The following is a 12861-nucleotide window of genomic DNA, read 5'->3' on the forward strand; positions in this document are numbered from 1 at the left end:
GACCATCGAAAATATTCATTATAATAACTGTAAACAGACATAATTAACAATTTAGGATGCTTTACTGGGTTCAACATGAAACGAGCACAGCATGACAATGAAAACATGAAACTATTGCGACTGTATCGTAATTTGTTTATAGTGTGGTGTATAAGTTTGTGTTACAATTGATTCTGAAAGCAGTCTACAAAATTTAAGTTTATGAGCTTTTAGACAAAGGTTTCATTTTTTTTATTAATCTATGAAACCTTTGATAACTTTCGTGACGGGAATGTCCCGATATAAATTATTATTTTAATTAAAAAGCAATCATTTTTCTTTGTTTTACAACCAGGAATATTATACTGCTGGCCTCATTGTTTGTCCGCCTGGGATCGCTGTGGCTGAATTACGTAATGTTTGTGAATACTTTCTTATTCCTTTCAACCATCAGACAATACGTTGCAATAATTTTGGTAAGTTGATTTATATTTATGTTTCCCTTCTTTTCAACCAAATTAACGTGTTTTCTTGACGCATAAAACTGAGTGAGTCAGCCAAAAGCTAAGTCTTGGCAGCGCCAAAAGCTGAGTCTTGGTAGCGCCAAAAAGCTGAGTCTGGCAGAGCCAAAAGCTGAGCAAAAATTCTTGTTTATGTTAAATTATTTCTTGTTTGCTTGTTTAATGAGAAAAGCAGTGGCACTGCCCTGACAGAGCCTAAAGCAGACCAAAGGTCCTACCAATGCCTTGACAGTTGCCTTGTTTGTTTATTTTATGAGAAAAGCAGTTCTCTGGCAGTATGAGTCCTGGCATATTAAAGGCCTGAGCCCTGGCAGAGTCCTAGTAGATTCAAAGGGGAAGAATAGTGTAGCAAAGCTGTGAAAGCTGAGTATTATTTCTTGTTTGTTTATTTTATGAGAAAAGCTGAGTTCTAACAGAGCAAGAGTCCTGGCAGAATAAAGACCTGAGCCCTGAGCGACTATGTCAAATCGAAATTATTTATATCCTTTTTGTTTTGTGAGAAAGACAGTCACCATACAATGCTACGTCTGATAGTATACAGCAAGAAGCAGGGTAGCCAAACAAAGCAGTGTCTTGAAAGCTGAGCAATGGCATTATTTATTTCTTGTTTGTTTATTGATTGGTTGGATGGCACAGCGGATAAGGCGCTTGCTTTCCAATCATGCAATCTTGGTTCAACTCCCGGTTTAATTGAAAAACACCAGTTGTTGAAAAACACCTCTGCCCAGTGCCCAGGGTGTAATAAATTGGGTGGTCATAGTTGCTGAAGGAAAGACGGCCGAGAGAAAGGAACTGGCCACCCTACTCTCGTTAGTGCCGAAGGTTTAGTATAACGAGAACCTTATCTTCTCATCCCCCGATGCTTGGATCAAGTATGAGATTCACCTTTACCTTTTTCTTATTTTATGAGAATAGAAAAGCTTAAACCACACCACAACATTACCGTTTGGTAAAAACAATTCCACTGTGTCATCAATCTTACAACTCTGCATAATCTTAGTACGTCTGGAAGAGATGAAAAAAGTCGCTGCTTTCCCTTAAGATTTCTGCTACCGTGCGCGACGTAATTTGATATTTTACTGTGTTGTTGTGTGATACGTAAGGTTGTTAAAGTGTCATTTCAGTATAATAGGAACTTGGGTTGGCACCATCTAATTTTTTTATTGGCTTAAAACAGGCTTCTCACTTTTCTGAGAAGAATGGTGCAAATTTGATGATAATCAGATAAGCAGTTCTCGATTTAGAAGTGAAATAACCCTTGGCCACTAGTTGGCTTCATAGATAAGTAGCAATAGAAAAACGGCAATATCTCAAGAACCGCTTAAAACATGTTTGGATAGTTTTTAGCTCAACCCCATGTTTTTCTAGGGTTGGCTATCTGTTTATGAACACTAAAACAAATTTTGGCTACTACTTTTTGAGATAAAAAGAAATTGACCTCTTGGTGTTACTCACCAATAAAACCATGATGCATAACTTTAAATTTTTTTTTTTTTTAATTGGGTAGAGGAAAGATAGACGAAAAGTTTGGCAAAAATAGAAAAGTGCTAAAGTCTCAAAGTCCTGCAAACTAGTTCAAATTGGATGGATTAAGTGCAACCATATTTCTTTTAAACATGTCTATGTCAGCACAATGGTGTGATTAAGGGAAAACAAACATGACTATGACATCACAATGGAGTATTGAACCTCTTCAGGGAAAATAAAAAGCATCAAAATGTTTCCATTTTTCACTACATTTAAATGTGATTTGGGCTAAAAGTTGAGACTTTAGCACTACACTGTTTTTGCCAAACTTTTCATCAATCTTTCCTCTACCTAATTAAAAAAAAAAAATTTTAAAGTTACGCATCGTGGTTTTATTGGTGCGTAACGACAAGAGGTCAATTTTTGTTTTATCTCAAAAAGTAGAAGCCAAAACTTGTTTTAGTGTTCATAAACAGATAGCCAACCCTAGAAAAACATGGGGGTAGAGCTGAAAATTATCTAAATATGTTAAGCGGTTCTTGAGATATTGTGGTTTTTCTATTGCTCCTTATCTATGCAGCCACCTAGTGGCTAAGGTTATTTCACTTATAACTTAACAACCGCTCGTGTGATTTTCATCAAATTTGCATCATTCTTAGAAAAGTAGGAGCATGTTTTAAGTCAATAAAAAATTAGGTGGTGCCAAAATTTGAAAATTTTGTTTGTATTGTAATGAAATGACCCTAGAATGAGTTTATAATTTCTTTCGTTAGATATTAGTAATTGTAACATACGTTAGAAGAACATGTTGTTCTGTTCTGCAGCAATGGTTGGTGATCAAAACTCGCTGATCAGGTGTGAAACTGCTATGTGGTCCATTGAAACAATGTCCTGCAATATCCATGAATCCGTATGCCTGTGTTTGTGGCATCTGTAAAGACAATCGTGATTAGTTATTTGTTCAAAATTTCAATAAATTTGTCAACCCTATATTGCCCAGGTGGTGCTGAATCAGCACCAAGTACTTCAAATTTGGCTGAACCACTGGCTCCCTACATCCAGATTTTTCTGACTTTTCCTAAATATTATCGAGTTTTATTGTGTGTAAATTTGGGCCTCCAATGTCTTATACTTTTCATGCAAACATATGCATTTTGAAATGCCATTGTTGAAATTTTGCTAAATTGCTCTTTTCGGAGAAGATTGTGTGTTTCTTTATTGCTCATATGCTTATGCATAAACGTCATATTGCTGCAGTAAACGTAACATCCCCAGGAAACGTTTAGAGGCGGCGTGCAAAACCAAAGCAAATTTTCTTGGTGGATGTCAATTTTTTTTATCAAAACGCTTGCTACTAATTTCATCGTTTGAACGCAACTCTGATCTTTAGTCAATTTGCTAAATAAAAAAAATCTTGTTTGCTGTGAGATTCTTGGCAATTGTAACTTATGACGTCACAATTCCTTGTGCGAGATGAAATTAGTCTTCTCTTGGGAATAATCTTCAAACGCAATCAATGAATTCCTTTTCTAACAACAAAACTGTACATATTTATCTACTTTACCTTCAAAACTGGGAAGTGGAGATGACAATACAAAAAGCTTTCATTCAAAAACGTTATATCACTGAAAATTTGAATTTTCTCCAGTCGCCTAAATGTTCAAAGGCCACTTGTAATATGTAAGCGCATTTTCTGGACAGATTTCAATTTTTCATGAAAGTGCTTGGTGCGAATTTCATTGTTTCAACGCAAATACTGATTCGATCAATCTACCAAGTGAGCAATTTTTTTGTTTACCTTTGTAGAAAATGAATCAAAGTTATGAGAGCAAATATGCTGGCTGTGTCACACCTACAAAAACGAGTATATATTTAGTCTAACTACGTATGGTTTTCGAAGTGTTTGATCAGAATTTGATCACTTTTCTCTGTCTACAAACTTGTTATTATTATTTTTTGCATCGATCACCTGCTTTAAGTTGTAACGTAACTCAAAGAAAATCATAATTTGTTGCCGTCATAATGCACCGACTATAAAATTCATCATAGTAAAATCTTCCAAATGGTGGCATTTCGCCCCATGCGGTCAAATTTCGGATAGACGGCGAGACTATAGGTACGCGCTGTGGTAATGCAACATTGTGAATTCGCCAATACCGTAATTTTGAAACGTCATTTCAACGCAAGTCTATGTGCAACCGTTTTATTTGTCCACTGATCTTATAATTATTGTTTGTACAACATTTCTCCTATCTTGGGAAGGCAAAGTGAAATTTGTGATGTCACAATTCCTTTAGCGAGATGGACTTCTTCTTTTAGAAATAATCTTCAAACGAAATCCATGAATTCCTTTCCTAACAACAAAACTGCACATATTTTTGTTTACTTTACTTTCAAAACTGTAAAGTGGCCACAACAATACGAAATACTTTCATTCAAAAACGTTATATCACTGCAAACTTGAATTTTTTCCAGTCTCCTAAATGTTCAAAGGCCACTTGCAAAGTGTAACCACACTATCAAGTCAGCAATTTATTTTGTTGTTACTTTTGTAGCACAATGAATCAATGTTATGAGAGCGAATTTGCTGGCTCTGCCATACCTAGAAAAAAAAACGAGTATATATTTAGTCTAATAACGTATGGTTTTCGAAGTGTTTCATCAGAACATTGAAAAGTGAGACATGTGATCCTTCTGTGAGATAGACTTCTTCTCTTGGGAATAATCTACAAACACAGTGTATAAATTTCTTTTAGTAGCAACTGCATATATATTTCAAGCCTTAAAACTCGTGTTTTTTTCTCGGCAGCCATCGTGGCCTACGGAGAGCTCCTTCTCGGCGGCCAAATCTACATGCTTGGCCAGGCCAAAATACAAATAACAATAATACAAGTAAATACAATTAAACTTGCAACAATGCTAAAATGATCACTTAGCGTAATACGAGTCTGGGCGACGTCCTGCAATAGAATCGCTGTACCACGCAATAACTCCTTATCAGGATTGTAATCCGGTATTGCGGCCATCTAACGACACTAAATTGTTTAAACTGCTCGCAGCTCAGTAAATTGTTTCAACTGCTTACGGCCTTTCATAAAACCTGACCATTTAATCTGTTATGATGTCACCATTGAGGCTGTGAAGTCACTAACCCACAGCGGAACATTTCTCAACTATGAAGACATGTGTTTTCCCCTCGGATGTCAACTAACCTAGTTCACCTTTTTAACAACGATGTATTTCTCGCTTTACCTTTAAAACTGCAAAGTAGCAATACTACTTTTGTACAAGTTTGTACATTCTATATAGTTATTATGAAACTTGAAGTTCTTTGTATAGAGCAAAATAAAGTTTCTGAATAGGTCTAAGAATTTCAATATTCTTATTTAATGAATATTCACAAAATTAACTGCATTATCTTTCTATTTAAATAAAAATATTGCAATTAATATTTTTAAATCCTTCTTCCACTGATTAAACATTTATGTCAACGAAAAGGCGACAACTGTTACATCAGTGCTGAGATGGAAGCATTTGAAGTGAGCAAAGATACCTTCTTGTAAATCGCAGAGGGATGACGCCTATTAATAGTCAAGAAAATGAAGTATCTTCTGACAGGTGTCAAACTAAAAATCAAACAGAAATTTTTTTGTGCAGGAAGTTGTCAGGTTACCACTTAGATATCATTTGATGTAGTTAATTCTGTAGATGTAGTTCTAGGTAATTTGATGTAGTTAATTCTTTTCATCATTATCGGTTTAAGCGCAGACTTTATACCTTTTGTCATTTTAACCAATATTTTTCGTAAATTGTTGATGTGTTTCTGGTTAGGCTTATGATGGTACAATTCTATACCATACTCTTTCGTGCCATTTTCCTTTTATTTTGCCTTTGATTGTTAGTTTTTCCATCAATTCTTTGAAGTAGCTAGAGTAAAACATCTTTTCAGTCCTTTGCACGTTCATCATTTGATTTTTGTGCTGTTTGCTTTTAGCTTAACTGAAGATGATCTAGCTTCTAGCTGATCGAAATCGATTTTTAGCTATATATGATTGAACTGACTCGTGTAAAAATAAATTTCTTTGCATCGCCTATTATTAGGAATGAAGCTACCCTCTTTTTCCTAAGCATCGTCCAGACAGACATTTGCAGACGTTGAACCAAAGCTAAAAAGGATTAATTTGGTGGCTGGTCTGTCATGTTCATGTAAATGATTTTTTTTTTTTAAATCACAATCAGGGTCTCATTTCATAAGTTATTTTGATAATTATGAATCCATTTATCAAATGTGGGCTGATTTAGATATCTAGGCTGTACTTTAGAAATGGCAAGATTGCAATACAGGCACTTACAGAAGAATTGCTGCAACAAGTATTGCAAGATTTTGACAATGAAGAAAACGATTAGAAAACGAACTTTACTCATCGGGTTCTGATGATAATGATTATGCAATGCAATTATCAGCATGGTTGAGTGTTTTTCCAAGTGATGACTGATGATCCTCCCAGAGTTGCTTTTATTTATTGGTTTTTCCAGATAGGTTGTGAATACTTTTTCCGTTGAATCATAATGCATAGCATCATAGTTTTGTGAGTCTAAAGCAGAGCTGACCTCATGAACCAGATGATATTTTGTTGGAACTTTTCTTCTACGACCAGCTTCAAAAACGTTTCTATGTTGTGGTTCTTCATTTTCAGTTGCAATACTTCTATCAGCAAATACTTCTTTGACGCATAATTATATTTCGAATACAGTAACTTTTATGTCAAACTCTCCTATCAATTATTGTGTCGTGTGGAAGGAACAACCGAGCTAACATCATACATGGACAAAGTGGAGTGAGAAGTGTGGCTAAAGATCTTGCTTCTCCTCTTCAAGCGTGGCATTTATTCTTCACACAAAACATGCTAAGTCAAATCGTTGATGAAACCAACCGAAGAATTGCGCATTTGATGGCAAGCATCTCTGAAAGCGGGTTGTCTTCCACACCGTATGTAGGAGTAACAAACAACCAAGAAATGCTGAGTTTGATTGGTCTCTTCTATATCAGAGGTTTATTAGGGCAAGCTGGTCACAAAAGCGCTATGTTGTTTCATGATATTTTTGGCAACACTGTGTTTGGAGCCTCAATGAGCAAAAACCGATTTCAGTTTTTGAGGGCTAAAATTTCATTTGATGATTTCATTAGCTGATCAAGACGCTGGAAAAATGATTGATTTGCTGCTTTTTGTGATATTTTTGAAACATTCAATGAAAACTGCAGAGAGCATCTAGTGCCTATCAAATATTTATCACTAGATGAAACGCTATACCCAACAAGAAAGCAAATAGGTTTTAAACAGTTCAACCCAATTAAGCCTGCAAAGTACGGAATGCTTTTCAAATCTATCAATGCATGCACCTTCATCACAAAAGTGTACTGCGGTAAGCCAGTGGAAACACCTTATCTGTATTATATATGTGGCACAGAAGCAGTAGTGAAAGCAATGGTGTCGGAGTTGGCACAAAACATGGATTTACGGGGACGCAACATTTCCTATGATAGACTGTATACTATACAGTGTATAGTGTATACGTCGGTGACGTTAGCCGAGTGGCTTTTAGAGCGAAACATAACTTCAGTCGGAACTATAAAGGCTACGCAAAAAAGAATTCCGACTGAAATTAGGAGTATAGAGAACCGGGAAAAGTTTTCCTATGAAGTGTTCTGGGAAGCAAACCAAAAGATTCTTAATCTCCATTCATACGTAGTGGACACTAAAAGTACGGGCAAGTGCAATGTTGCTCATATTGACCATGTAGCCATTACTGAGCGTTACAAAAGACAACAAACAGAAAAAACAGTACATCACAGTCGACCAGAGAATCGGATTTTACTCATGTAAGCCCAAGTCTCGTCGCTAAACAGTCACAGCATTTGCTTATTTGCTGGACACATGCAGAACTTTCGGACTAAATGTAAATGTCTGCAAAACCTTTTGTACCAAGCTAAAGATTGAAAATTTGTTTGATTTATAGGCCCACTGCCATTGTATTCTGATGCAGCTTATCGTGTAGGCGTATATAGCGGCTATAGCCTAATATGCTGCCATAGATTTAATTGTAAACATTTCAATTATTTCATTTTTATATTGGTCATGATTGTATTGTAAACATCAATGCACTACAAACAATTTGGCTTGTTAGTTTATCGTATATTTTTAGTGGTTAGTTATTGTCTTGTTGCTAGTTATCTTGCTGTTGCTGTTAGTTACTGTCTTGTTACTGTACTTCTTGTTAAACAGTGCTTATATTTTAGTGATTACTTACTTACACAATTTTTTTACCATTTGATATTTACTAGTCACCTTGTAACAATTTCTGATGATTGATATTAGGCTAATTTATTATTATCAACAATGAAAATCATCTGTGTTATCTTTCTGATCAATTTCACTCGAAAAGAGTTGCGAACAAGCCCAGGTTAAACAGTTTCGAATAGTTGACAATTAAATCTATTCTAGAATAGTCATGGCGAATCTAGAATATCGAATCTGATTTAGTTCTATTAACTAAAGAAAAGTGAAACCAAAACACTGACAAGGTTTGCTGTTAGGCAACACATTATACCCAACCGTAGTACAGAGGTATCACAGTGCTTTTCATATTTCCACCTGCTAAATATCACCACAATTTGATGACAGTTAGCTCTGCATTGGAAAATAACTTCTGCGTGGACTTCGCAATACAAGCGCTATACCAAAGTCGCAATGTTCAATCCGCCTCTAGTCTCAAGCAGGATTTTATTTTGTCGCCATTGGGCAATTTGTTGCAATGCAAAGTAAAACAGGCATACAATAGAAAATTTTAAATGCATAATATTATAAACTGCTTGTGCTGCATTGCAATACAAACTTTGATAATTTTCTGATCTTAGTTTTGATTGAATAAACAAGAGTTGCTGGACTATGAAATCGGTGTAGTTGCAGCACTGACGTTGCCGTTTGTATGAACATTTACCTAGCTACTAAAGTATTGTCTTTTTAGTACTGAGAAAAAAGTCTACAGAAGAGAAGAGAGAGAGAGAAGTTCTTTTATTTGCATCAACAGCACATGTGGAAAAAACAATACAAGATTACAATGTGAACTAGGTTGTTTTAATGTTTGCTACAGACATTGAATCAATGCAAAAACCACAAATTTTTCTTGACGAGTAGTACTAGGCAAGTCGGCATGGACTTCAAAACTTATTTGAGGTTTATTCGTGCATTTTTTTAAACTTCCGTGATGCTGCAAAAAATTCAACTGTTTTTTGCTATTGTAATCTACTTTGTGACAAACGGTCCTACTCAATACTGTTTCTTTTACTAAGTGAAACAAAACTTAACAACAGCATAGAATAAGAATATGACTGAACAAAGAATTTTTAATATAGAACAAGAATTCTGGCGATCCATGACTGATAGCACCACATTAGACCAACATTGCCGTTGTTGAATGTTCAATAAAATCAAAAACAAATATTTTTATTCTGGTGAGGTGAACAAAGTGCAAGACGTTTTTATAAAAAAAAAGGTGTCCAGAGTGTATTGAAGACCCGTTTGACTCGCACAGAATAAGATGCTTCTCAACAATACAAAATTATGTGAACCATACATAGAAGAAACAGTTTGAATTGTTTCTGTACATTCGTTCTTTGACTATCTTGAAAGTCAACAGAGAAACCTTTTCAGGAAAAGCAATCCTACTATTGCGTTACTCAAAATCAGACTAACGTCTTCGGACAGTAAAACTTTGTAAAATCAACAGCTCGTGACCATTACACTGAGTGCTGACAAATACGTCAGCAAGAAAACCGCAGACAGTAAAATCTTAAAGTCATTTGTCGGCTATCAATCCCTCGAGAGTAAAGAAACCGCAAACGCTGATAACATGAAGAGTGAGAAAAAACGATCATCGCAGTGTTTCTTTATTTTAAATGTGGTAAAAAAACACTGTGAAGCAAGAGTTTTTTAAGCAATTGAATGACAATTTTACAATTTTGATAACCCCAGATAAATTTTCTATCTTTGGTCAAAAGATGATAATGATGAGACTCATATTAAAAGCGTTATAAGCGCTTAAACTGGGTGCTGAATCAGCACCACCTGGGGATGCGGTGGAAATAAAAACCTAGGGATAATAGGGTTAAGTTGAAATCTATTTCCAGACGGTTCAGCTTTGCATGATCATATTTCTTTTGCCAACCATGTAATTTTAGCACGTGTGTATGAAAAATATTTTACCTAGCCTGATTCGATGCAATGAAATAATCCAGCTTCTGCAAGCTACAACTCTAGAAGAGGTTTATTTTAGTTCAAATCAATTAATTGTTTTGTTAAATGGGAAAGCCGCAAACAATGCTTGGAGCGGTGGCATGACTTATGCAATGTCAATGTGTCATCATTTTGTAGGAGGTAGAGCATTTGTTGTTAATGACTTCCTTACCTAAGTATTGACAGCTTGAGCTAAGAAGACTAGTTGAATTAAAGTTTTATTTTAAAGCTTTTGTAGAGAGTTTGCTTTGTTGAACCACAGAGAAATAAAACAGAGTAACCTTACCGGGTTTAACCACTTCCCATCGGTATTCGCGCGCTGCGATCGTGACGCAGTAAACGGCATTTTTTTTATTTTTTTTCTCGCGTTTCTGCATTTTGCACTGTCTTGTACAAAAAGTAGTGTCTTGTATAAAAGCAAACATTGTCAGTGATTGACAATTTAATTTTACATCAAAATAAAAGAAAACTTTGTAAAATGAATGCAGCAGTGGTGTCTTGTGTTAAAGCAAACATTGTCAGTGATTGACATTTGATTTTACATCGAAATAAACGAACACTTTCAACAATAAAAACAGCAGTGGTGTCTTGTATAAAAGCAAACATTGTCAGTTATTGACATTTGATTTTACATTGAAATAAACAAACACTTTGAAAAATAAAAATAACAGTGGTGTCTTATATAAAAGCAAACATTGGCATTAAATTTTACATCGAAATAAAAGAACAAATACAAAAAACTTGGAAAAAGAAGTCAATAATTGGTTTTGGTGTGGTAGTTTTTGAAGCATGGTACAGGACAAACCGATACCTCGCTCTTGTCACATCGATACTTTGTTTCTTTTCTCTGACCATTTTTTCTGCATACAATACACCGTTGATAATTTGAATTAGATTTTGTAGGCGGGTTCAACTCCAAAAAATGTTCTTCTTTAGCTCTGAGACGGTCAGGGGTGGGAAAAGATCTTTTTCGGCCAGGTCTTGGATACTCTGGAATTTCTGCCGATTCCAACATCTCACGGGCTAGCATGATTTTGAAGTTTACCAAAGTCAATCAGCTGTGCTTTTGATGGAGCTTTTTGAATAGCAGAAATGAATTCACCAATGCTATGTCCACCATGTAAAAAAACAACTTTTTGTACCACCTTGTGTGCTTTCTTACAGAGCGGCAGGTTGCTGAAAGCTGATCTGAACGATCAACTCCCCCCATCTCTTGATTGTAAGAAATCACACAAGTGGGTTTTATTATGGGATTTCCATTGAGGTTGGTTTTACCTGTTGGACATAGTTCTGATGAATGCCATGTAGAGAGCATTTTAACGTCCTTTTTGTCCTTCCACACCATTGCCATCACACCATTTGCCCTCTTGAACACGTGCTCTCCTCTTTTTAATGTCTTCCCTGGAAGATTGCTTGGCATGTGCTTCCGGTTCAGCCTAACTGTGCCAACTGTGTGGGTTTTATTTTGCAGCAATGTGCAAAATAACTGTGGACTGCTGTACCAGTTATCGATATAAAGGTAATAACCTTTTCCAAGTAACTCATGGCACAAATCCATGACCACTTTTATACTTGCTGGTACAGTACTGTCTCGATCCTGGCCACTGTATAGTTAAAAATTCCAGGTGTATCCACACATACTCCCACTTGGTTCACAGAGTCAGTACAGCTTTAGTCCAAACCTTGCCCTCTTTGAAGGATTGTATTGCTTGAACCTCAGCCTGCCATGAAATTTTAGCATGGATTCATCCACAGAGATGTACTTCTGTGGAGAATATACTTCCTGAAAGTTATTTAGAAATACATCAAGGAGAGGTCTTATTTTGAACAAACGATCAGTTCCATCATCCAGATCATTGTTGTGGAAGAGAAGGTGCCGCATGATCCTGATGAATCTATCCCTCGGCATGGTTTTTCCGAACAACGGCACATTGATCATCCCATCTTTGCTCCAATACATCTGCAATTCTGGCAGACTCACCACTCCCATCATGATGGATGTAGCCAAGAAAACTTTCAGAATTGGTGGCTTCAGGATGCTGTGTGACATATACTGTAAATTAGTCTCCATTTCGATGTTTTTAAGCGTTTTGGAAGTAACGAAACGTTGAAAAATGTCCAGGGCCGAGGTACTTTCATCGAGGTTCACTAGAATGCCACTAGTGCCCACAAAAGGAAAACTTTGGGGATGAAGTTCATTTGGACTCCAATTCCAAGTCAAGTTTTGTGCCACACTCTGATTTGGTGACCTAGAAGGAGTTTGATCCTCATCACTTTCACTGTCGCTTGAGTTCAGAGAAAACGTGTCAACCAAATTTTCCAATTCAGCAACATCTTCATCTTCGGAACCGGACTCACCAAACGTTGCAGAGCCAAGAATTTGTTGAAGACCAACTTCAGCATCAACAGTAAGCATTCTTCTCGCAGCCATTTTTCAAATTGATAACGTACTAATGTAAAACTTATATATATCACTGAAAGACAAGAAACAAAAACGCATAAAATACATTGCAAGCATTACGAAAAGATTACTGGAAAAATACTTCGGTTTACAACAAAACAAAATTCGCGTAGCCACCCCTTACAGTTAAGCAACCACT

General features: G+C 36.1%; 1 protein-coding gene across 2 annotated transcripts in view; it reads left to right on the forward strand.

Annotated features, from left to right (window-relative positions):
* The window catches only part of LOC145769930 (BTB/POZ domain-containing protein 10-like), a 130643-nt gene that overhangs the window by 87932 nt on the left and 29850 nt on the right, over positions 1–12861 (forward strand). For both annotated transcript variants that reach the window (XM_082581480.1, XM_082581481.1), the window contains exon 6: positions 335–455. In XM_082581480.1, coding sequence (XP_082437606.1) covers positions 335–455 — 121 coding nt within the window. The remainder of the gene's footprint in view (positions 1–334; positions 456–12861) is intronic.

This window comes from Aplidium turbinatum, chromosome 5, assembly GCF_918807975.1.
Source record: "Aplidium turbinatum chromosome 5, kaAplTurb1.1, whole genome shotgun sequence".
Classification (NCBI taxonomy): domain Eukaryota; kingdom Metazoa; phylum Chordata; class Ascidiacea; order Aplousobranchia; family Polyclinidae; genus Aplidium; species Aplidium turbinatum.